Raw genomic sequence first — 26182 nt, forward strand, 5'->3', positions numbered from 1 at the left:
TAGATAGGGCGCATATAATTTAAAGTTTAGAGACTCTCTTCTCCAACCATGCCACAAACAAAAAACACAATAGCAAATGTTAAGATTTTTTTGTATTCCCTTATGGACACAACTTAACATAAATATTGAAACATATAAAGATGGATCGCATAATGTAAAACTTGTAGGTAAACAATATCCACAGTGACAATACAGAAGTAACATTCATCATTTTGCAAACATCTGGAGCTGAGAAGGAGAGTTGAAATTGGTTTAAAAAAAAAATACCAATACAAGGCAATGGATAAAAGGAACATGCTGATCAAGTTTCATTTTCTCCATTCCAATAAAATCTGTGTGTTTACAGGAATATCTTCTGTGTTACTGGAGCCAGCCCGGAAACACAACTGTTAGTCAATAAATCTCGACTTTTGGATGAAATGATACAAAGACAGCAAACTAGAAATTAAATTCCCAATGCATATAAAGGACACCTCAAGACTGTGCTCATAACCAAATGGACCAATTAGTGCTAGGTTAACGTAAACATGTAAACACCCCAGAAAGATGTAAAATGAGTTTTGTTCACAGTAATAATGTACTTCATCTTAATTTTAACTCTTAACCACTTATTGTTTTGCCTTTGTTTAAATGAGATCTGGTGTCCAATGGGCACACACTTTCTATTCATCTCCTAAATGCATTGGGTTTTTAATATCATGGTGTAGCTGTCTGCACATTGCAGGAGAAGACTCGAAGCGATTGTAAATCCAGATGTAGAGCAGGAATTTAAGAGTTACACACCAAAGAATGAACATGAAAACACAGAGCACCAGAGGTATAAACACAGGGTAAATGCCTGAGTTTGCAGAGCGGCTGTGAAATTACTGTTTTGTATACTGATAACCATGATGACTACACTGAAATGTTCCTTATAACACAAATGTCTTGTGTTCTAAGACAGACTTTTCATACCAAGAGCTGCGCCTCTTCCTGAATCTACATATACAGCATCATTCTTGCAGACTGTTTCATGATGCTGTGCTTTGTTTTTAATAAGACATGTTGTACATATACCACTATCATATACAGTACAATGCTTCTCTATGAGCTGGTCACCTTCAGATAAAAGGAATGTGAAGTGTAACCACTTGTATTGAGGTAAAGACGCAGTTATGAAATTATCCTTTTCAGTGAAAGGATCATAACGGCTCGTCTGTATCTGGAATCAGGGTGCTTCAAAATAATATAAATCTTTGTTGTCATGCTGTATAATGTGTCTGATATACAGTGGGTATATTCATTAGCAGAGAGGTCAAAAGAGCAAACAGTAATGGTAGCATGAAATTAAAAGGAAAACATCATCATTTGGCCCATTAATGGTACAAAGAAACAACACACAGTAATGATCCTATAGCCATCTTCTCTCTGTATAAGTCAAAAATAAAACCACCAGAACAATAAAGCCTCTGGAACAAAAGACAAATTTATCCACAGCTATGACTGCTACAACTGTGAGGGATACACTACTACATAGATAAACTACTTCAGTTAAAATATAAATATAACAGAGAGTTGTGAGCCCTCTTGTGTGGTTATCTGTAATGTTCAGTTTAAAGATGAAACATCCACACAGACAGTAGTAAACAAGCTTTTTTTTAAACTCTCATCCCACAACATGCACACACCATCACATGTTTTTCTTCTGAGATGAAGAAATTTGGACAATTTCTAGTGTTTTTCTTTTGTTGCTTTGAGCACCCGATTGCTGATACATAAATCTTAGCCCATTTGATCAAATTTACAAGTCTTAGTGGGCCACGGGATGTGAGCTCTTTTGTTGAGACACGAGTCCAGTCACTGTAGAAGAAATCAGAGCTTTAAACACTCTTGAATGGCAGCGTCAGATTAATGCCTGTAGGTCCCGCATTTATCAGTCCTACTCGGGAACTCTTTCATCTTCACTCTCTATTTTATACTTAGCACAAATTTCTGAAACTGTTCTTTTCTGGGATGCAGATGAAACTAAGTCCAGAGGGGCAGCCAGTGTCCGAGCCCTTCAAAGAATCTCCGTACGTTCAGGACGTAGAAGTTGACATTCTGAGTGAAGTCGGTGCAAATGTTGGAGTAAGTGTCCACCAGGGTGCAGTAGAGAGCGGTCCCGCCTATACTGATCACCACAGTAACCAGACACAGCAGCAGGAGGATCAGGCAGGAATCCCCACCTACCTCATCTAAGAAGTAAGAAATATAGCACAAATGAAATATGCTTCTTTATAATGATAAAAGATTTGACAGTACATCTGTAGCACATAGATTTCATCAACTGCAGCCACTGTGTTTCCTTTAAATCAGTCCTGGAACTGGCAGGAGTGATTCAGGGTATGCAGTTCATGAATGTATTTAGAGTACAGATAAGTTAAATTGTACCTTGCTCAATGCCATCCTCTGGTTCACTGAAGCGAACTTTGCGTTTGGAGTTCTGTTTGGTTGCTATGTCGCTGGGGGGAGGGAGTCCATCCAGCGACGCTCTCCTTCTCTTCAAAATGGAGACCAGGCCATCAGGAGACGAACTCTGAAGGAGCCACAGGAAACAAAAAAAATTATGTTTTCATCTTGTTCGCAGGACGAGTGCAGCTTCAGGGACTTTGGTCACCTTATCCAGCATCTGATGAGACGACTGGTATCAAAGTGATCCCAACATCTTTGGTAAGTACGGTAGCTTTGTGTGGTGTATGTTAGGAGTTACATCGGGTGATATTCTTTTTTTAACTATTGTGAACAGTCCAATGAAAAGCCCAAAAATAATAGTGAATTCATCCTACCGACAGATATTGCCCATGTATCCAGCCTGATGTGTTAGTCTTCTATTCTCTAGCTTTCATCACATCAACTGCCACACAGTTGCACTGAATGACATGTTCCTACATCACCACACATGTCACTGTAATGTTTTTGACTCAGTCCCACAGGTTGTCCTGCAGTCATAAGTCTTTACTCTCTGTGTATTAATCCACAATCAAAATGTGTATTAATCCACTAGTGAAAATAGTCCCCCAAAAATTTACATCTTACTTCTGTTTAAGTAATGTTTGCACAAACTACAATATTCAGCTAAAAGCATGTTAAATGTCTCCAGCCTTATACTTTCAGTTACTATAAGTTGTCAACAAGCATGCACAGTATTAGTCATTCATTTAGTCATTTAGTCATTTAGCAGACGCTTTTATCCAAAGCGACTTACAGAAAGGGGAACAATATTATTATTATGTATTAACAATGAACTTTCAGAAAATGCAAGTCGGAATTGATTTATTTATCAAACAAATGAAAACAAAACCTTCGTAATCATCATAATTACTCTCTGACATTAGGAATTAACCACCTAAGCTTCGTCTTAATAAAATAGTGGTACCCTTTGTTAAATTCCCTAAAACTCTGTCAAAGAAGGGAAAGTGTCATCAATTAAGGTTGGTCAAAAATGAGTTAAACCAATTTTTAATAGGACTAAATAATCTTTTATCTTTAACTGTAGATGCAAAATGATTCAGTGTGATAACCTCCTTTAAGAAGAGGACCACAAACTAGGAGGTTTAAGGTTTGGAACACAGGCCAGAAACTATGAGAATAGCAGAACATCTTGTTTTGAATAAGGACATTAAAAAAAAGAACATATTACAAGAAATACCCCATAAAAACCACCAGTGGTACACAGTGAATGGTCTCTATCAGCAGACTAATGTGAGGCCTACTGTATGTTTGGTATTAGTCAACAGAGGACCAGCAGCTTTCAGATGAACTGGAGCTGAGCCACAGGAGCTTGGCTGAGGCGAGTAAACACAGATCTGCAGAGGCACAGGTGTAACAACACAGAAGCATAAATGATTCTCTCTGTGTTGGAAAGGCACAGCAGGCCTGACTTTGGTAAAGTGTTTCTGTTGGAAAGCATAATTGGACAAGCTCAGTACCCAAGTTAGAGGGAGGAATTCATTGGATTATAAATATTGTTATTTGTTGCAAAAAAAGAGCTTCTGACTGATGTTCAAAAACTAAGTCAGCAGAGATCAGTAGAAAGAAAGAAATTCCTTGTAGATCTTAAAACACCTCCCAACCCAATGAAAACCTCTTGACCTGATTCTACTCTCTACACCAGCCACAGAGCAGAAACAATAACACACAGTATGGTCATATGCTGACTAGAGAAATGGAGTCATCTCTCAAGCTGTCAGCCACATCTGCTGCAGTAATTTATAGGTCAATTATTCAGTGAGGTCAGTGGGTCAATACCATGCTGGATCTGTACAGAGGCACATTAGTATATCATGTTTTACTGCTTAGGCCACATTCTGGGGCACAAGTAAAGCCCTGTATAATTCAGTATTTGCTGTTTTACAACTGTTAAAATTGTGATGCTAAATGGAAATATGCATGGTTTGAGAAATCTGTCAAGACAAAGTAACATTTGTGCTCCTTCATACATAAGTGATTATGTAAGACTACTGTAGGGGACCACCCAAAACAGATAATGGTTCATGGTCAAGTCATTTTGAAAATAAAATATTCTGTAGGTTCATTTGAAGTGGCTTAAACATCAGTAGTTTTTTCTGTTTGTTCCTTTTTTGATGATAGTAGTTTTCTTTATTTGATGAATTATGGACAATATGGGTCTTGATCAGATTAGATTAGCTTTGATTAGATTAGAAGCGAGTCTCACCATTTTGCTTCTGATGAGAATCTGTCACACGCCAGTAATATTTTTTCTATTATAATAGAAATTATGATAAAATCAGTGGTCTATTGAGGAATATTTAAATCAACTTGTTCTTACATTTAATACATCATTGAAAAAAATATTTAGTGCTGTTCTTAGTGAAGTTTCAGAAATCTCTTGGGAATGCAAGAAGTTTTTTTTGTTTTTTTTTACTTGGACAAAATAAATAAAAATAATTGAAAATATATTCATATCAAAACATGGCTAAGGGTCTACACCCTTGTTGCTCTATGAGGCTGTGTTTAGGCAAATCAGTGCTTTGAGCTTAATGGTAACACATGTTAATTTAGTATGCATTCTAACATTTGACACAAAGTATGGCAGAGTACGAAAGGAAAGTCAGTTTCGCAGTGATTGTTGGACAAATAAAAAATAATTGACCTGATGGTGGCACTAGATGAAAAGTCAGAGGTTCACAAAGTAAATACAATTAATCCTGAGGGGGACATGAATGTGTCGAGCAAACTTAACAGCAATCAATCCAACTGTAGACAAGACATTTCACTAAAAACACAAATGACTGGATCAAAGTGGTGAAACAACAGTATAATCCTGATACAATGTCACATTTACTGGGAGCTGGCAAATCCAACTAGTATTTACAGTAAAATTTGTTCATCTTAAAGTAATAATTATGAGTTAGTCATGGTGGTATTTATGCATGGACGTTAGCAGAGGCAATGAGTCCCAGCTGATGTGACAGAAATGAACAGCAGCAAACTGAACTGAAGGGAAACATTCAAAGCCGCAAAGCATCATATAAAATGACTCATCTGCAACAGAAGAATATGTCTTTCAAATATTTCTAATGCCTTATTGTGCTCTCAGAGCGCGTCCCAGGGCTTCTGAAAGGACACAGTATGGCCTTTTTACATATCACACTTGCAACAAAGTGATCTATTATACAGCCCATAAACTGATGCTGCTGCCTGCTGCTCAGTTTGGTCCAGCAGGTCACTGTTTTGCCGACTGAGGACTGAATGAGCAGGGGGCTTGTTTTTGAGCACAGCTGTGGCTCTACATATTTCTGTTGGTTCAGATCTGTTTACGGCTGTTCATTTTTGTCGGTAAAGCTACAGGACCCACTGCCTCAGCTGATGTCCACACAGAAATACAACAAGAAAATATCTCAATACATTTTGTCAAAAATATAAATTATCCCTTCACAGAGGTTTGTTATGAAATTATAGTGATTTATGGCCAACTGGAAGTCACCAGGAGTAACTTCCAGCTCTGTGCATCAACATTTAATTTCTAAAATGGGTTGTGTTATTGTTGATTCACTTTGTTTAGTATCTTGTAATGTGACTAAAGATAGAGGGGAAAATATAATCTTCCTAGCTGAAAGCCTACAAGACCCTCATGAAATGTGACACAATATTTATAAAGAAGAGTCCCACCGATGCCCCACCCAGTCAAACTTCCAATGGATTACATAACGGCCATGGTCCTGACCCCATCAATGTGAGGCCTTCAGCTTGTACTGCTTATTTGGAAAGGCTCTGATTTCGTCCCCACCTCTAGGAAGAACCAGCCCCTCCAGCTCAGTGTTGGAGCCGGGACATAATGTCTTGGCTCAGACGCAGAGTCAGAAATGAAGCACATTTGGCAGAGAAGACATCCCAAGTGTGAGGCCACACCAATGAGCATGGGTGGAGGTTTTTGAACTTAGAGAAGTTGGCGATGATCTCACTGCACAGAGATCTTCAGTGGGAGTGTCCCAGCAAGGACAAAAAGCTGTGTGGGTCAGGATGTGGAACTTAAACTAATATAGTCTTACGTTTTGCAGGCAGAAAGTATAAAAGACATAAAAACAGAAAAGATCAGAGAGAGGAAGGAAGGAAGGAAGGAAGGAAGGAAGGAAGGACAGATGCATGCAGAGGATGATGGATGGATGGATGGATGGATGGGAGGAGGAAGGAAAGGTGAGAAAGATCAAGAGATGCAGGGATACAGAGAAGGAAATCATATTTCTACTCCTCCTGCATTACAAAGCTCTCCTTTACACATTCATCTCATGTCCATCATCTTCACACTGCATTTACATTTGATATAAAAATGTTTCTGCAGTTCACACATTAAAATGAGAATCTGCTTAATCCCTCCAATATGTAAATTAGTTTTAAAGATGAGCAGATAAGGTGGATTCCTACCCCTTCTGTGTGAGACAGTTTGGCCAGGTCCTTGTCTGAAGCCTGGGGCACTCCTGTTGGCCACTCCACCTTCACCTCCTCCTCCTCTGGCGTTTCCTCACACGGCTCCTCCTCCTCCTCCTCTTCTACTTCCTGTCCTTCCTCATACATCTCCTCCTCCTCTTCTTCTCCACCCTCCTCCCCACCTTCCTCCTGACAGCCTGTCTGTGGTGAAGATGGCGCTGATCCTGAGTTCACGTTTTGCTCTTCCTCTCCATCCTTGTGTGACGTTGCAGGATTGTTGACTAGGATGGGGGAAAAACAAAGGACACTGGATATTGATTATCTGTATGTGACCTGTCATCTTTTATCTATGACCATATTTATTATTACTACTTATTATTATTCTTTTTTTGACTACTGCACTCTAAGGTCTTTTTTTATTCTGCCTTGTGTTCTTATGTGCAACGGTATTTTGTTTTTATGTACCTACATAAAAATGACCATTAAAGGAAACCTTGATCGATTAGAAGATTGTGGCACAAACTTGAGATTGGCACTAAAATGACTTCACTCTGTTGTATGTCAGTAAATTAAGTATAATAAACTGAAAATATGACCTGTCTAAATTGAGGGATAAAAGGGAGAGCATTTAGATTCTCATTTTATTTATTTATTTTTAAATTAATAATTATTAATATATATTTTTTAATTATTTAAATTAGTTGCATCTTCTTTGAGTTGGTTAATAACCAAATACCTGTGGAAAATAATGAGCTAATGAGCTAATGATCCAACACCCTGAGCTGTACTTTGTCTTAGTGTCAATCAGCAAATGTTAGCGTGCTAATATGCTAAACTAAGATAGTGAACAATGGATGGATGTTAGCATTGTCATTGTGGGCTTGTTGGAATGCAGTTAGCATTTAGCTCAAACCACAGCCTCACAGAGCTGCTAGCATGGCTGTCAATCTTAGTCTTGTTTATTCCTTTGGTTCTGTATACAGACAATAATACATGTTTACCTTTATCATGACAGGGTTGTAGTGTCTGGATGTCTTTCAGTGTTGTATTCAGCATGTTCTGTCAAATCAAACACAGATGACAATAATTAATCGGTAAGAACAAGTCTGAAATTGATTTATGATCAATGTAGAAGAGGAAAGTTTCCATGTCTTACCTGCTGAACACTGATGGATGGTCTAAGTGATGCCAAAGAGAGATAGAGACAAAGGCAGGTCAAGACAAAAGACGACCAGTCAGACAGCAGGAGAAAGAGAAAACAGACATGACAGATTAATGCTGTGTACTTAAAGTTCCTCTGCGGATATGTTTAAACTAAAAATACTCTATTTTGTTTAACATGGTTTTCCTGGGGAGGGGGGGCAATTTGGAGCTGGAAGCACATCTACTTCCTCATTAAGAAATTCTGGATTTGACCATGCCCCACCCACCACAACTGCTAGCGCTAGGTAGTCAGGTGAAACATCAGTGCATATCAGAAGTTAGTGGAGGAAACATGTTTGAGCCAACAGCCTCCTGTTGTGACCAAAATCGGCGACTAGCAGATATATCAGAATAGTTCGTGTAGTTAGCCTCTGTAGCCTCTTAGTGACTGACACAGTGTTAGTGGCTGTGCTAACACAAACTCTTTCAGGTTTATTTTGCCCTTACCCCTGTCCCTACAAGTCTGCAGGATTGGCTTCTTAGGTATGTGATGTATGAATCCCTGGCTATCTGAATCTGTTTTTATGAGAGTGTCATTGGTTCACTGCAGTTCCAAGGTGGAAATATTCAGCGATGCCGTTGACTGATTATTTTGCTCATAATATGTATTGTATTATATAAAAAACACCATATAGACATTTTTACAAGGTTAAAAACTTGATTTTCACCAGAGGGGTTCTTTAACTAATTAAAATATTCTTTAAGCTTCCCATCATCTCCAAATCAAATCCACCTGCACAAAATGACTGTGGGCTAAAATCACATACCAAGAGAGTCACAGCATAGGTGGGACACAGCAGTTCCTGGCATCCAGACCTGAAGTATTTGTCTGAGTCTGGAGGAAATCACTATCCTGAGGAAATCTTTTCCATCCTGCTAGAAATATTGATGTTTCCCAATCGTTCCCATGTGCATCTGCATCATCAGTGTATTGTCATACATTATCAATGTGATGGCTTGGTCTATGACCACTCAGTGTGTCATGGAAGACAAAGATAGAAGTTGATTACAGTAAAGCAAAATGGGTGCTTAAAGGTTTACACCCGGCAGTTATGAAGGTAATGGGAGGAAATGCAAATGGCATAAGAGGAATTTAGTTAAGTTACTGAGGTTGAGATCCTGCCATCTGGAAAGGAGCAGAGCCATGGAAACTCTCCACATGCAGGATATAACTTTACTAAATTAACATTTAGTGATAAATAAAAACTAAAAAGTGTGGAGAGTCTGCTGCTGTCTCCAACCACACCCTGAGGAAGAACTGCTGTGGTAGATCACAGGATAAAAAGCTTGTTGGTGAATTCAGGTTCCCTCCCATGTATCAACCTGCTTCAACAATGCAGAACAAGTTCGTCAGACCACATACTTCAGTGTTTTCTGTAGTTGTTGTGGTATACCTGGGGTGTGTCCTGCAGATTTGGCTCAGGGTCTCGATGTGTTTCTGACTGATGGGGTCTGTCTCAGCAGGCAAACTGCTCTCAGTGTTCTTCTTCTCTCTCAACTGGCTCTCTGGAAACACAGGTTCACGCAAAATTAATGCACACACACCCACTCTTTGTCTCAGGCTAGCACAGGTAATATTTTACAGAGCTGAGAAACTGATGCATGCATTACCCCAGTTTTCCATCAGGGCGGTAAGGTTGGAGAGCAGACGTTCATGGTAGAGCTTCTCCAGCTGTAGGAACTGAATGGCCCACTGGTCTGGTAGCATCCGTAGTTAAAGACACCAACTGAGATTTTCAATCTAAACGTCTCTGATTAACTGCAGTTTGAGTCGTTGTTAAAGTTTTTACATTAATTGGGTCCTAGGTGTTCATTCACCAGCAGGTATACAGTGGCAAAAACTGGAAATATGACCTGTTTAAAAGAGGGATGGATGATCCACTGTCACTATAAACCATTAAATACACAAGATGTATAATATAATGTGCTTCTATCATCCAATTAGACTGTACAGCAGAGATCCTTAATCATTCTTCTCATGGCACCAAAACCAATTCATATTTGTAAAGATATATTTGAATTTAAGGGGCTGGTGATGTGAATGTGAATCTAGTTTGTGTCATTTTGAGAGAAGACGGATTCAGATGGTTCCCCACAAAGAAGCAAAAAGCAGAAGTATATATATCCATAGTGAATTTAATAAACAGTTCTAGTGTTGTCACTGAAGTACTTGATACTTTTATGAGGACACTAGGTGAAAAGATGAAACTGAATGTTATGACCATTTATAATAAGAAAAAGTTAAGACTGAAAGAACTGAGAAATGAAGTTATTTCTAAAATTATATTATTATTATTGTTGTTATTATTGTTATTATTATTATTATTAATAATAATAAAGACATTATAAAACAAAAAACCTGACCAATTAGTAGACAGCTAACACTCATAATACATTGGGTCAGAAACAAAATTTTTTGTTGAGTGAAGAATCTGGAGAGAGACTGAGAGTCACTGCCTCATGATTGTATGCCTCTGCCAACCATTTGCAGGAAATATGGTCACAATGTCCCCTTCTGTTCCTGAGTTACAGCAACGTCACAGTGAAGCTGACCTCTGACCCTTTGGATATAAAATGTCATCATTTAAATTTCATCGTTTTATCCTTTTAGAAATTTGTGTTAAATTATGTCATAATCTGCATATGAATTCTTGAATTATGGCCAAAAACATGTTTTGTGAGGTCACTGTGACCTTTGACCTTTGACCAACAAATTCTAATCAGTTCATCCTTGAGTTCATGAGAACGTTTGAGCCAAATTCGAAGAGATTCCCTCAAGACTGAGATTCCTGAGATATTGTGTTAATGAGAATGAAACATACGTGGCTCCTCCACACACAAGGAGCCAAAATATAACTGGAAACAAACACTCAGGTTTGATCTGATGTGCTATGGGCCTTCACAACAGTTTTAATCATGAAATTAATCAGCTGTATTGGAAGAAATGGCTGAGACTAAACAAATGTTCTGCTTAAAATCAGCATTGTGACACGCTGTTGCTGAAGTGGGATGTTGCTCTGTCATGCAAATAAAAATGTTTCCCAGTGAGCATCTCTATTCCCGCTCTCAGACATTTTTCTGTCTTACAAAACCTCCTTCCCCATACATTCAGCATTAAGCACTTTCTCTCTCCTCTCACACATAAACATAAACACCCACCATCCTCCTCGCAGTAAGACGGACTGGCAGCTGTTGCCAAGGCAACAGCATAAACAGGATCAGAGGAAACTACTGCTGCTGCAAGCCCCCAGGGCTCTGAGCCAAAGTGTGGGGAACACCCAGTGACTGAGGAACAAATGAACAGACACAAAACAAAAACAGCGATAAGAGGCGCAGAGATGGGGCTGACAGAAAGACAACCTTACAGAAAAATATTGTTAACAGAGACTTTTTGCCCTTTGACATGACTGATATTTCTCTGAATATTTAATTTTGAGCTTAGAGTTCTTTTTGTTTGCTGCACCAAGGGTCAAATTTAAAGCATTATGACCTTTGACCTGCACAGACAGTGAAGGTCAGCCCCTGTTCAGCCAACACAGATGGAGACAGTTTCTCCATAGACTAGAGATTAGAAAACTCTCTTTTAATGTTTTTTTTTTTTTCATTATCACAAGTGCCACTCTGACTCAGTCACGACTCAGCTACCAATACTAGTGATTGGTAAATGTTACAGTACCTATAAACAGAGAAATGAGGTCACTGTGCGCTTGAAAGGATACAGTCCTCTTTGAGTGAGTAGGCCTCTGCAATCTGAAAAAAGGAGGTAATTGATTAAAAAGGAGGTGCAGTACGCTGATTCACAATGAAGCACAGGATAAAGAACGGTATCATTTGTGTTCCTCTGTAACTTAAAATAACTCTAAAACAAATCATGTGACAGTGTGAAAAATCACCATTAAATCCCTGAAGAATCAAAGCAAACAGTGACCCTAAACCGCACTGCTGTGCTAAACATGAAGCTGTCAAACACTAATTAGCCCTTTAACCACATGTAGAAGTTATTGTTTGAAATTCACCAAATTCCTTCAAAGATGAGGGTCACATGGCAGCATCATACCGAGAGGCAGAGACATGCAGACAACCTGTGAGACATGAAGTCACATGCTACGACTTATGGTCCGGATTAACATGTCTGTGTGGGCTTTTTTCCCATCCACACACTCTGTACCTTCCTCTCCACCACTTCACTGTATGATTTAGTAAATCTAGAGATGTCAAAGTCCCTCCCATCATGGGTATTTCTGTAATTCCTTTATAGCAGGTAGTTTTAGGGCTGTAGCTAGTGATTATTTTTAATTATTGATTATTGTGGTAGCTGTTTTTAAGATTGATTAATTGTTGGGGCTATAAAGTGTCTCAAATGGTCAAAAATGTGCATTATAATTTTCCCACAGCAGAACATGCCTTATTCAGATTGCTTGTTTTATCCTTAATATTAAATGTTCTATCATATATGCATAAAGGAAAGTATCAAATCCTGCAACTACAACATTTTTGTTAGTCAGTTCAGAGAACCAGATCTAACAGTAACTTCATTAGTTTTTGGTCATTCAGCTAATTGATTAATCACCTAATTGTTTCAGCTCTAGTTTGTTTCCTACATCTCTCTGCTCAAAGTGGCCTCTCACCATAACTTTTACCATACACCTCTGTCTCCTGAGTGGCCTGTAGTTCTTGTACTCTTAACTCAGACATAGATAGATACATAGTAATGACATTTTCTTTCATTTGCACCATACCCTGTCTGTCTGTTGAAACAGATGTCCACTGACAGAAAAATATAGACATTTGAACTAACTGACTAACCAGCAGACATGCCCCCAGCGTTCCAGAGTTGATAATACTGGTTATTTTTTCACAAGTTTGAAACCTAATTTTATATATTTGGCAATATTTTATACTTATTCAAATTTAGCAGGGGGTTTGATAGGCTATTTTTCTGTGGTGTGGCAAACTCAGAACTCATATGTTTTTCTGCTTTACAGAATCTTTAATTTACATTTAGTTGGCCTTGGTGAGCTGACATTGGATCAGAAAATATCCAATATTAAAAGGGGTCAGGGACAAAGAAAACATTATCGGGATGTCCCTGCTGCATGCTTTTCACTGAGCTTATTGATGTGTTAAAAGAGTCTCCTGAAACTAGGGCTGGGTGTCATTCAAAAATTTTCAATATCTGTTCTGACACCAAAACATTGACTTCAATACTGATTCTTAACAATACTTATTTATATAGCAATTTTATCAATTTTATCAATTTAAACAATAGGAAAATTTAAATACACATTTTGGTACAAATTGTAGTTTTACATTAGTTTTATTTTGAAGCTCAGTCAAATAAACAGCCAATCACCAGCATTATTAGACCTTGGCCCAAGCATGCTGCCTGCTGATTGGCTCACTGACACTGATGATATTTACTCATTTACTCTTCAGTTATCAAATGACAAGGCATCTTTCAATCTTCAATTGTATCAAACTAATTCGGCCGGTCCATAAAAATATCGAAGTTCAATATCCAGGCCTACCTGAACTTGTTCAGTGATCCCTTAATGTTGGTAGAAACCTGCTTCTTACACTCAGACATCATATCCCTGGTGATTCACTGATCTTCTTGCATTCTCTTAGTTTATTGATGATGTTTGCACTTGCAGATGTATGCTGCACTTATCATGATCATGATTTTCCAGAAGCCAGACCTCCCATCAGGGGCAGATGTGCAAACTAACATGAAAACCCAAAATGGAGCATTTTCAAACCACGTACTGTAGACACTCTTGTGTTGCTTTGATGAATTATTTCGTCTTCACTTTAGACAAATGAGTTCAGGCCATGAAATATTCGGTACACCAGAATAGCAGCTATGACCAAATATGGACCATCATGTCAAATAGACACTGAGCATGTTCCTGCTAAAAATGGGGAACATAGTTATCTGTAGCATGTACCATCACTCACACCAGTAATAGCTCATTGTAATTTAAGTGTATTTGTCAAAAAATGATAACTCTTATTTGTCAAATGAGCCTGATCCTGATTGCACTGCTGTGCCGCTACTTTCTTTCTTTGTATTTGAGGCAAAACAGCTTTGCCTTTGTTCCATGATTGCTGCAGTTGGCAGCGAAGCAAACTAAACTACAAACTGAGACAAATTAATCATATTGTATAAGTACTGTTTGGAAATAGGATCCAACAAAGTATCACACGAGCAAACATGAAACCACTTACACTTTCCCATGATCCTTTTCTACCAAACACAGAGACCAAACCAAACTATATTTATCACACCTCTAATTAGCATGTCTGCTTGAATGCTGTAATTGTGATTTGTGGCAGGAGAGGCAACAGGAGGGAAACAAAAGAGCAGAGGGTTGCCAGTTCAAATCCCTGCACCTGCAGTGTGGAACAGCTGCATAAATGTTCTCATCTGCTCCACTAACTACTGCAAATGTCTCCTGGCAGTGCAGTTTACCTGACTTTTTAAATTATAAACTAAAATATCTTAGTGCGTTTGCTTTGTGGTGGTAAGAATCTGGCTATTTTGAGACATTTGAGAAACACCAGCTCAGTGGTTTATTATATTTGTCTCAGCTGGCACAGAAAACAGAGGCTCTGGAATCAGGTCACACAGGAGGAGTTATATACTCACATACTGTAATGTGAGCATATGTGTAGATGCATACACACCCTCCCTCAAAGCCAGTGTGTCTGACTAAATAAAGACACATATTCTCTCTGGATTTGAGAGAAAAAAAATCACACACACAGACACACACAGACACACACACACAGACACACACAGTAACACACCTGGTGCAGGGAATGTGGCAGTAGAGTGTAGTCGCTGTTTTCTCCGAGGGACTGCAGGGAGGCTAGCAGCTCCGGGCTGAGCCCCAGCAGTCCATCTCTGGAGACACTTCCTAGAAACATGCAGCACAAACAAACACCATGAACCTCGTGTTTCAGACGTGTCGGTTTTATTATGTTAACCTATAACTTCCTCAATATGTAAGCTCTGATCACAGTATCTTTGCTGTGTTGTTTCTGCACTGCATTTATCAATGGCCGATGTAATCAATCAGTCATAGAAATGTACAGTAATTGATATGACAATATACTGTATACTGTACATTAATATTACCACAGAATCAAAATCAGATTTATTTGTTACTTCCATAATATCCACTCTGCATACATGGGAGTGAGATATCATTCTCCACCGGTGACAGAGGGAATGACAGAAATACATTTATAAAAAACACAGACACAAGATGCTTGTTAAAGACAGAGGCACATTTTTACAAAAAATAAAAACATATTTATGTGTGTTACTTAAAAGATGGTCAGTTTACGAGAACTACTCAACCTCTAAACACTGTACAGGCGCTTTGTCAAGTCTGGAACAACACATTTATAACAGGAAATCTGCATCAACAGTTCTGTCCAGCTGACATTAAATTTAACTTTGTTAGTCTGCTACAGGATAACTGCTCTGTAAATGACTGGTCCTGTGGTCTCCACTGAGAAAATATCAGAACCATAAGGGAGAAATTAACTTTGGTTCACATTGGTATTTCATCAAGTGATATGAGGCTACAGCCAGCAGCCAGTTAGCTTAGCTTAGCATGAAGACTGATACAATGGGAAACAGCTAGTCCGGCTCTATGCTATTATACTTGACAAGCTTCCAGGAATTCACTGCGTCAAGCCAAGAGATAGTCTAGCACATAACCTCCTGTAAAACCACAACATATGGCAGATTTAGTGAGTGTGTGTGTGTGTGTGTGTATGTGTGTGGCTTGTATTGCTATCTTTCTATTGCAATCTTTGTGTGGACCAGTTTCAGTTTTAATCCAACATAGTGAGGACATTTCTGCATTGTGAGGACATTGTGAGCACACAAAGGACAGTTTGAGGGTTAAGACTTCATCTTACAGGTTATGGTAAGGATATGGTTGGTGAAAGGTTTGAGGTTAGGCCCTTAGTTGTGATAGTCAAGGTTAGGGTTGGGAGCAAGAGAATGCATTGTGTTAGTGAGGGTCCTCACAAGTATACAAGTGTAAGAAAGACAAACGTGTGTGTGTGTGTGTGTGTGTGTGTGTGTGTGTGTGAGCATCAGAAGACATGGTAGACATTAAGGCCAACTGACAAACAGGCTGTTACCTCAGCAGGTTGCCATCAGTGACAGCCCGTCAGCCCCTCGCCTGCAGCCATTAGTGTGACAATTAGTCACTATTAGCTGGAGCTGTATAGTGCAACTCTTACATAACCGAGCTTATCAGCTCCAGCTGTATCGTACATCACAAGCATCCAAGAGTACTGGCCGTGGCTTCCTTAAAGCTTAGTATCATCCCGATCATCTTAAGCTCTGTTTTTTCCGGGGCAGTCTGTAGGAAACTGTGTTCCACAGATGGATGATAAGCTTTGAGTTGTTCTGAAAATATTTTCAACCAGTTCTCTGCAGTATAATATGTTATCACTCTACTGTGTCTCTGATTAATGAAGTCAGGCTAAGGTTGTTTCAAGATGACCAACTAACTGTGAGACATTTTGTTGAATGAGCTGTAATGAATATATATTTTATAGGATCGTTACCATCAACAATAGCTGACACTGCAAAAGGTGGTGAAATCCCTAAGGTGCACAAACATAGAAAGCACACAGCAGTCATATATTAGTAAAGAAAAAACATATATGGAGTAAAGTATTTTACCTGTTGTATTATCAATGAACACCCCTTCCTCTTTCTGTGTAAGCCCAGGGTTGGGACTTTTGGGCAGGCTGGTGTTCTTGTTACCCATCACCTCTGTCACTTCCACAATCTCCTCGTCCAAATCAGTGTTCCCCAGATGCTTCCCTGAGACCCTGCAGTGGGCCGTGGCTGGGTCTCTTTCAGGGCCTTCACTAAAAAAACGTTGGCCTTTATCAAAATACTTCCTTGGCATGAGATAAGCAAATTACTTGGGAAAGTTTGTGTTGTTCTGAGCTCCCAGAAAGGTTTCAAGGGCTTCTCAAACACTGGAGAATGAGGTCTCAGCAGGTTTGGTTTGTGATCACTCTTGACGGAGCATGTGATTTAACCTTCCATCCCCTCTCCTGGGTGGCCAAGAACAGAGAGACTGAAAATGTCCACCACAGTCTACGAAGGCTGGGTTGTGGAGGATGTAGTTCCCAGTTCCCAGTGACTTTCTGCAGTCCTCTCTGTGGTGTATTGTGCTTTTCTCTTCTCTCCTTCACGCAGAATTGTGTACCTTCCTCCCCCTGTCCCCAGCAAGCTGTCAGAAAAATTAGGTATGTTTTAAAAAGAGAACATAATGTATGCCTCATGCCTGCAGGACACACAAACAGAGAAAGAGGAGATAACTGAGTGCAAAGAGAGGCAGCATTGCTGGTAAAAATGGCAGTTATGTCATTGACTGAAAGGCTTGTCTTTATGTCTAAACCAGGACTGTCCACTGAGGCATGTCAGAGTGCTCCACTCTAAATAACTCACAGTTTGAAATAACTCCATAGCAGACGGTGTAGTAGAATAGTTGGCATTGAGTATGTCAGAGAAGAGGTGTCAGATAATATTGCAGTGTTTTTCAACAGAAAAAGTGGAACATGTTTTAACTGGAAATCAAGGCAACAAGAAGACTGCCTAATGTGCATTTATTAATTTAATTCACCATGGATTTATACACTTGATAATTATATGGCCTGTAAAGAAGTAGAAATTTGCTCTTCTGATAGATACCACACTGTAACCAAGAGGAGTAAGAGTCTACAGCAGTGTTAGTATCTGTGTGAAGCAGTGGTGCTTTGAGCTAATGCTAATATGCTAACATGCTCGCAATTACAATACCAACATGTTGATTTTTAAGAATGATGTTCAATATGTTCTCCATCTTAGTTTAGCGTGTTAGCATACTGACAGCTGAGGCTGAACCTGAATGTCGCAAGTTAATCAGGTGCTCGGTCATAAACCACAATACAGGACAAACTGAAATTTTGATTTGATGATGCTACTAGATAAAAAGTTAAGGGATCACCAAAGCTATTACATGTTACCCAGGAGGGTACATGAATTCTTCCAAATTTCATAGCAATTAAGGCTGAAAAATTAATCAAAATATTAGAAGAATTTCAATATGGCCAAGAGAGATATCCAAATTGCAAGGGGTGCAATTCTATGATAAAGGTAAAATGTGTCACAACATACCAAGTATGATGGTGCCACAGAGACGCCCTGGCCTACAAATCATATTCTCCAGATGTAAAGGAACATGCTGTTTGGTACAAGCCGCAACAAAAATCATCATCGTCTTTTTAATGTTTTTCAGTGAAAATAAGATGCAAAAATGATCAATCCAACTGAAATCGTAACTCATAATGTAATCCAAATGTCTGCTAAAATAATCAGAATATCATTTTTTTGCATATCTTTCAAACCTGATAGCAGTTCATCCAATTGAGACACTTCACTAAAAACCTCACAGTGACCCTAGATAAAAAGTTAGTGTTAAACAAAATCATTAGTCTTCATCTTCCTTAGGGAAACCTTGAATGTTCCAGTAGATGTTAAGTTTCAGTCTGGACCAACATGGTGGACGAACCGACATTCTTTGGTTACAGCTTCTCAAATGTGAGAATTTGCATTTTCCACTATTTTCTGATATTTTATTGATTTAAGTATTGATTTTACAAAACATTTGACAGATGAATTTATAATGAAAATAATTTATAAATAGTGACAAAATATTACTTCAAACTAACATGGGCTAAACATTTGATTTTTCAGTGATATTTTATGAAATGCATAACTGGACTTAGTCTTCTCCTCAAAGTCAGAACCACATGATGGCTATATGATAAAAACCAATCTCACGACACCTAATCATATACCATAGCTTTCATGAAGTAGAGTGGTAAATATATGAAGGTAAAAGTCAACATTTACAGGCCTTTAGCTGATGTTTTTATCCAGATTAACAAAGCCTGAATGGGATTTAGTGACTTGCCTAAGGCCATTTCACATAAAGTTCACAAGGGTTTACTTGTAGCTGTTGTCAAAAGCACGACATTATCAGGAAGACTGACCTTTAACAGGGCAGTCACTAACCTCTAACCAGTCCTGTCACTGTAATTACTATCCAGAGATACCAAACACAGCCTTGTCAAGGCTTTGTGTATTTATCTTTTGTTTTCATGTGTCATTTACGTAACTTCCAGATTTATTTATGGCTTCAGAGATTCAAAGGTTCCCTGTTTCCATGCAACAGGTACACACCTGTGTCTATCCATGTGTTAGCCGCAGCAGATCAGAAATGTGTGCAGTATTGGTGCAATTTTATGCACAAACTTGCACAAACCGTGACATAGACAGGCCAAGCTGTAGATAAATGTAATGTATTTCTGCATCATGAAACTTACATTTTCAGCCTGAGTGGTTTGAGGCCATGAAAGCGGTGTGATGCTACATCTTCACACAGCATGTTAGCAGTCATGTGACCACTCTGAATTCTACAACATGGGATGTGACACAAAGTACAAACGCTGGGAGCAGAGACTGACTCATAAGGAGGTGCAGCATGATACTGAGAAAGATGCAGTGGAGGCTGAAGATGAAAATTGGTGTAGATTGCACTAAAACACGTTATGACAATTATGGGTTTGCCTTTACACTGTGAGGTTTCCCCTATGTAAACTTTACTAGCAGCAGTCATACAGCAATCATATTTTTTTAGCCTATTTACTTTAAAGTATATGTGCTGAACATTACAGCTGTCCATCTCCCAAAGCTAACATAAATGTCTTTGTCTAGCTTTTAGGCAGCCAACACTCTCTTTTTCTTTAAACAGTCAATATGCAGAAACCTTAAGTAACAGCCTCATATTTTGGGAAATGTGTTTATTTGCTTTCTTCCTGAGAGATAGATGATAAGATCAACAACACTCACACGTGTACAGTACATGTGAAACTAGAGCCAGCAGGTGGCTAGCTTAGCTTAGCATTAAGACCAGAAACAAACAAACGAATAACTCTAGGAAGTTACGACACCCAGCCAAGAAATAATCCAGCACATAACCTGTTGTTTTTACGCTTAACTTTTTTGCACAAAATAAACACAACAGAACGTGTCAGTGAGCTTTAGAGGTGGTAGTAGACAGAATTAGTAGCAAGGCTAGCTGTTCCTTCTGTTAATGCTAAGCTACGCTGATTAGCTGCTGGCTGTAGCTTCATACTCAGTGTACAGACAAGAGAGTGGTATTGATCTTTAACATTTCGTTTTCTTTGATTGTGCTAATCAATTACAGTGAACATCATCATCTTTGCTTATCCTTTAATAGCCACTTGGTTTGTAAATTATTCACTACACGGTCACATCACAATAAGTGATAGAAATAGAAGGCATCGGTTCACTATGATGTATTATTACCTTAAGCAAGTTGCCTTCAGGGCACAAAAACATGTGCTGAAAACTGGTGAGCAGCGATGTGTCAGTTACCTTCATGAAGTAATGAGATGAAAAATGCAAAACAATAATATAACCTTCACATTGGTTAATTACTCCTGACAAAAGGATGCTATCTTCCCACAACATATACCATTATGGTGTAGCTCACTGAACCCAGCTGGGCATCACCATCAGTTGATCTTCTGCCCCCCCACCATCACTAAGACGTGTCCTCCTCCACTGTGCTCCCTGAGGACTGAGCTCCACTGCCGCGGCCTCTGCAGTGGACTGGTCCTTCTCTCCAGCAGTTAATTCATGTATTTGTTTGTTTGTTTGTTTGTTATCGTACAAGTGGGTGGCCGAGTGTGCGTGAGCGTGCACGTGTCCCTGCGTTAGGCAGTCAACACGTGCATCTAGGGCGCGTGCCGCTGACGCCTCGCGCTCAATGAAAACGTTTTTAGTTTCTGACTAAATCACTTTTCCACGAGGGTTTTTATCACGCTTCACACGGCGTCACGGAGGACAGATGTTGCGCTAAAGCAAGCCCCGCCGTGAACAGCGGGTCTGAAGTAGGCTGTGGAGTCCGGTTGTCCCCACAATATTACCGGATTATATCCGGGACCTCTTATCTTTGACGAGACATCCCTCTTAAAGCGGCTCTAGCGTCAACCTGTGTCCTCCCGGTGAGGAATAAACCGTGCTCATGTGAGTTACTGTCTCAGAATAAGACGGATCGCCCAGCACAGGACGCGGGTTTGATGGAGGTACTCACTACTAGAAGATGTTTCTCCTCTGGACATCAACGCCCTGCAGCGGCGTGGCGGTGTCCTCCTCTGTCGGCCCTCCCTCTGTCATCTGTCCGTCTCTCACTCCCTCTCATGCTTCTTGTTTACGGTCCAATCCGGGGATTTTTCTCACCTTCCCCTCAGTGCAGGATATATGGTCTTACATGGCGTTACTTATTTATTAATTTCTCCTACATGAGGCCGAGGCTGCCATCTTCTGGCAGATGTGTCACACTGGCTCCTGGCTGTGTGTCAGCGGTTATGTAACAGCCTCTGAGGCGGTCATATGATGGGGTGTTAAGCTGATAAACTGTGCACCGGATTACAAGGGAATAGAATAAAATGTACATCGTCTTTTGTTCTATTGTTACTGTTACATAAACAGAATAGAAAATGGATTTACATCTATTACATTCATGAGAATGATGAGATACATGACAATCATGATAAATGTGGTGACTGAATAGGGCTCCTAACCCACTTCTTCATTGTCAGCATGCACTCATTATACAGTATAAGCCTGTAACAGACATCAAAGGAGTGGACACCTTAAATATTTTATATTTGGCCATTACATTTTTTTAAAATACATATATATCACAGTTATGTATATTAGTGCAACTCCTTAATGCACAGCACCACAAGTAATGAAGTGCTTTTTATGATTTTAAGGTCAAATGATAAGCTGAGGCAACTTTTTTGAAGTAAACCCCAGAAACGTTCATTATCTGCTAAAAATCTATCAAGCATGGACCCACTAAATTCCCTGACATGGCATTTTCATATAAACTGATAATTAACTGACAATGTGAAAATATAGATAATGTAATAGGCAGCGCAGCTTTTTAAAAATATGCTCCAACACTCTGGACTACCCTGCCAAGAGCTGTAAGAGATGCAGACTCTGAACATTTTTAAATGACAGCTGAAAATCAATGTATTTAATTTGGCTTTTGATTAATTCTCTCATATTTTATTATTCTTCCTGTACTTTTTTTAAACATATTTGCTCAAATATTTTCTTTTTGTTTTCTAATTGTCCTTCTAGTCACCCCTGTTTTAATGTACTATTACATATTTTATTGTAAGGCGCTTTGAGCTATATCTCTTGCATTGTATATAAAGTGTTCTATAAAGTAAAAATAAAAATAAGACTAATAATAATAATGTTATTACTAAATAAACCATATTTTTTTATTTCCAGCAATTTGGAATTTCCTAAATTAAAACATAATGAGTTACTAAGCTTGTGATCATTTCTGTAAAAAATTGGATGTAGGTTAACACGTCATATTATTACTGTAATTTTAATTTATTGAAACAGGTTTTTAGTTTCCTTTGCTAAGTTAAGCATTGAGATTAAAGACTTCTCAGAGGCAGAAATAGCACAGGCCTTATTTTCCTACTTTTTTCTGTTAAATGTACAAATAAATATGGGACGATAATTTACTTGTGTAAACAACATTAGTGCACTAAAACATCTGTATCTCAAAACAGCATTTCAAATGTTTAAACTGGCTGAGGCTTGATTTGTGTTTCCAGAAGATTACATATCTTCAAACAAGGAGAAATGACTTTTCTTTAGTTTTAAAATACATCCACATGCATTATTTAGGCTTAAATGATGCATGGACCTTCCACAGCCTTTTTCAGAAGTTTGTGTATTTATTTGTGTTTTCAGCTGCTGTCTGCCTTTTCTAAATCTGAGCACACACAGTCTGAATGGAAGACTGTGGCTTTCCTTTTCTGCATTGCCGCTGATTTTGTGTAACTTCAAATGAGGTTAAACAATGAGGAAGTGGAGCAGAAAGAGAGGAGGGGCAAAGTCATGGAATGAAGAATGTGTGTGTGTGTGTGTGTGTGTGTGTATGTGTGTGTCTCTCTCCAGTTTTTCTTTCTCTCCTGTAATGAGTCTGACTTTATAATTAGGTCGCTTTAGGGCTGAACTCTGCTTGCTCTCATTACCTTTTCACTTTCCATGGACCCCGATGTTGTTGTTGTTGTTGTATATTGCATCACAACATAACAGGAGAATTTTCACTCTCTCTCTCTCTCTCTCTCTCTCTCTCTCTCTCTCTGCACACACACACACACACACACACACACACACACACACACACACACACACACACACACACACACACACACACGGACACACACACAAACACTGAATGTACACTCTGATCTCTACATAGAGACAAACACATGTGATGGAACCGTGAGCAGGAACAGCATGACGACTTTAATTATTGCAAATCAAAGGATGCACAGTTTGTAACATTTAAAAACACAGGAAAAAACTGAGAGCTGTGGTTATCCAATAACAGTAACGTACAACATGCTGATTGATAAATAGGATTCACAAAACAAACATCCAGTGTACTGTATGAGTGTCTCCCCTGTATATTTAAATGCATCCATCCAGGTAGAAAACCACTGTCTATTGATTATTATGCATCAGCATCTTCACTGATTGGCTCAATGACTTCAGAGCCACGAGGCTCTTCAGACGCGATGACGTTATTCCTTTAATGTAATTACTCCTCCATTAGACTGAGAGTGGAGGCCACATTTTTTATTCTGGCCCACAATCATTTACTAATGTGTTTCAGCAGCCAGTTTATTGATCACAGATCGCCCATCCTCTGAACAGAGGGAAAACATTCACCACGGTGTCTCTGTTGGCCGTAACTTCAAGGAGTCCGTCACTCGTCTTCTCAGACAGCTCAGTCACTGTTTCCACAGCTCACACAGAAACTGCTTTGATTCCTGCTAATATTCACCTCAACCCATCCTCCTTTGAAATTTAAAGCTTTTTTTTTTTTTACATTAGTCTCAAAAGATTTGAAATACAGTTTTATTTTCATACTTGTATTCAGCACCAAAGTCTATGTACAAAATTGCATCAGGTTAGCATGGTTTTCCCTTTTGAGCAACCAGTTGGGAAATAACTGTAAGTGCCAAACTTCATGGAAAAAATAACAACTTTTAAGGCAGACTAACAATTTCATTAGTCTGAGACAATTTTAAGTTTTGCTGCAAAACAGAAATTTGTGTACAAATGACACACACGGCTGTGCATGTTGGCTTATTAAAATCCTTATTTTAGTTACCCAATTTAAATCAGTAGACATGTCAATGCAAGAAACTAAACAAACACAAAGATGACAGTAATGCAGTGCAGTGAGCTGTATTCTAATTCTATAAAATGCGCAGCGTCACCGAGTGTTAGTGTTTACTTAAGATCCATGTTTTGAACACTTTGAGGTACATGTATGAATCAAATTTTCCAGAAATTACTTAAACAGAGTGAAATGAGATAATAGCAAATTTACAAAAGTGCTTAATGACCAGCGTAGACCTGCACGGACATTTATAAGCATCTATAGTAGTTATGTCCAATAGTATACTGTCTATATGGTGTTAAACCCAAAGGGACCCTCTCCAAACAACCAATCCAATCAACAATCCACCCAGATGAGCCTCTTGGTTTATCCTTAAAGCTAAATTCTTATGTTTTTAATACTCAGCAGAGGAGGAAAGGTTATATTTGTCCTTTAGCTACACTAAAATGTCTTGTTAGCATCAGCTGCTACACTGTGTTGAACTGATACATTTAAATATACTGTATGAAATTAAAATGGTAAAAAAGCTGGCTATTTTCAAAGTTAAATGTTATTTAAAGGACAGAGTGAATTATTTAAGCTGTGTGATGTGCAACAAAGTGAGTGGTTAGAAATTGCTTTGTAAGGGTTGGCCCTTTGTAAGTGAAGAGTCCTGCAAGTTGTTGATTGTAGCTCTGTCTCTGACCTTTAACCTCCATGTGAGGGCAGGAGGAGCCGGAATTATCATTGTACAAAACCCCAGTCTGCAGCACATGGTTCATTTAAAGGTATCAGAGGTAATGGGGTAGTTGAGAACAGAGATTGTGCGTGAAGTTACAACAATGTGTTGGAGAAAGCTGTCACTGTTAGACAATATCCAGGTGTAAGTGATAAAACATAAGATACTGAGGAAAAGAGGTGCCTCATCTAGACTTGTCTCGAGTCTCACTGTTCAGCTCAGATTCCCTTGATGGCTCTCTGCTCTGGAGCTTTTCGCCGTCTCTTCTTATGCCGTCTCCTGGTGGCAACATCGAAGCAGGTGACCATCATGACGTTGGCCTTGCAGCGGTTGACTCTGTTCTCCAGCCGAGCCGTCACCACCTCAAGGGCCTCCAGGTGCTCCAGGGAGTCCACCTCGAACGTCTGCCACAGGTCGACTAGAACGGGATAGTGAGGCAACACTGAAGCAGTTTGTGAGGGAAAGGACACTAACCTGTATTAGGTTACTGTATGTAGACAATATTATAGTGAGATTAAAGATGTTTACTGCCCATAGCTCATAGCCCTGTATCTGCAGGATGTGACAAGATTATGATTTGAAACCATTTGCTTTAGAAAACAAAGCACAGGATCCAATTTCTTCGTTTTAAAATTCACAACATATGTGCTGTTCTGCATGAAACCACCCAAATTATTGGTATTTCAAGATTCTCATATAATGAGACTTGCTTTGTTATTGTCGCAGTTTGAAATTGTTGACCTGACAAACGCTGACCACTCCTCAGTCATGGGGTCCCATCTAATGAAACAATAAAATGTAATGAAATTATGCGCTGGTAGGAAATTACAAATGGTGCTAAAAATAATACTAACAATAGTAATTCATATTCATTGCAGTCAATTTTAAAGAAAAAAAATAGCTGTATCTGGCTCCAGCTTCTCTATGGTGTAATTGATAAAAATATGTCATTAATAATAATCATTAGTTGCAGCTCTAATTGGCAGGTTAACATTCTGAAGCCTCCACT

General features: G+C 39.0%; 2 protein-coding genes and 1 long non-coding RNA gene across 8 annotated transcripts in view; 1 reads left to right on the forward strand and 2 right to left on the reverse strand.

Moving 5' to 3' along the window:
• LOC139621780 (uncharacterized) overlaps positions 1-26182 on the forward strand; it is a 38409-nt gene that overhangs the window by 596 nt on the left and 11631 nt on the right. For both annotated transcript variants that reach the window (XR_011691082.1, XR_011691081.1), the window contains exons 2-3: positions 1999-2220; positions 2606-2688. This is a non-coding gene — a long non-coding RNA (uncharacterized lncRNA). The remainder of the gene's footprint in view (positions 1-1998; positions 2221-2605; positions 2689-26182) is intronic.
• On the reverse strand, positions 75-21477 carry cnstb (consortin, connexin sorting protein b). 2 transcript variants are annotated; one of them, XM_071478620.1, is made up of 11 exons: positions 21318-21477; positions 16823-17384; positions 14920-15029; positions 11829-11859; positions 9721-9807; positions 9504-9615; positions 8063-8084; positions 7908-7965; positions 6904-7187; positions 2410-2554; positions 75-2213 (listed from the first exon to the last, which is right to left on the reverse strand). In XM_071478620.1, the coding sequence occupies exons 2-11, from the start codon at positions 17052-17054 to the stop codon at positions 2005-2007; spliced, it is 1290 nt and encodes a 429-aa protein (XP_071334721.1). In that variant the 5' UTR covers positions 17055-17384; positions 21318-21477; the 3' UTR covers positions 75-2004. The 2 variants fall into 2 exon arrangements, with proteins under 2 accessions (XP_071334721.1, XP_071334722.1); XM_071478621.1 differs by lacking the exon at positions 21318-21477 and adding an exon at positions 20528-21291.
• kif26bb (kinesin family member 26Bb) overlaps positions 23552-26182 on the reverse strand; it is a 29060-nt gene continuing 26429 nt past the window's right edge. For 2 of the 4 annotated variants that reach the window (XM_071478615.1, XM_071478613.1), the window contains exon 15: positions 23552-25591. In XM_071478615.1, the coding sequence (XP_071334716.1) occupies positions 25537-25591 (55 nt within the window). In that variant the 3' untranslated portion in view covers positions 23552-25536. Of the gene's footprint in view, positions 25954-26182 lie in introns of all 4 variants that reach the window. The other 2 variants (XM_071478614.1, XM_071478617.1) reach the window with 1 other exon arrangement.

This window comes from Trachinotus anak, unplaced genomic scaffold (assembly GCF_046630095.1).
Source record: "Trachinotus anak isolate AG129_WGS33_773 ecotype Australia unplaced genomic scaffold, CSIRO_AGI_Tana_v1 ptg000005l, whole genome shotgun sequence".
Classification (NCBI taxonomy): Eukaryota; Metazoa; Chordata; class Actinopteri; order Carangiformes; family Carangidae; genus Trachinotus; species Trachinotus anak.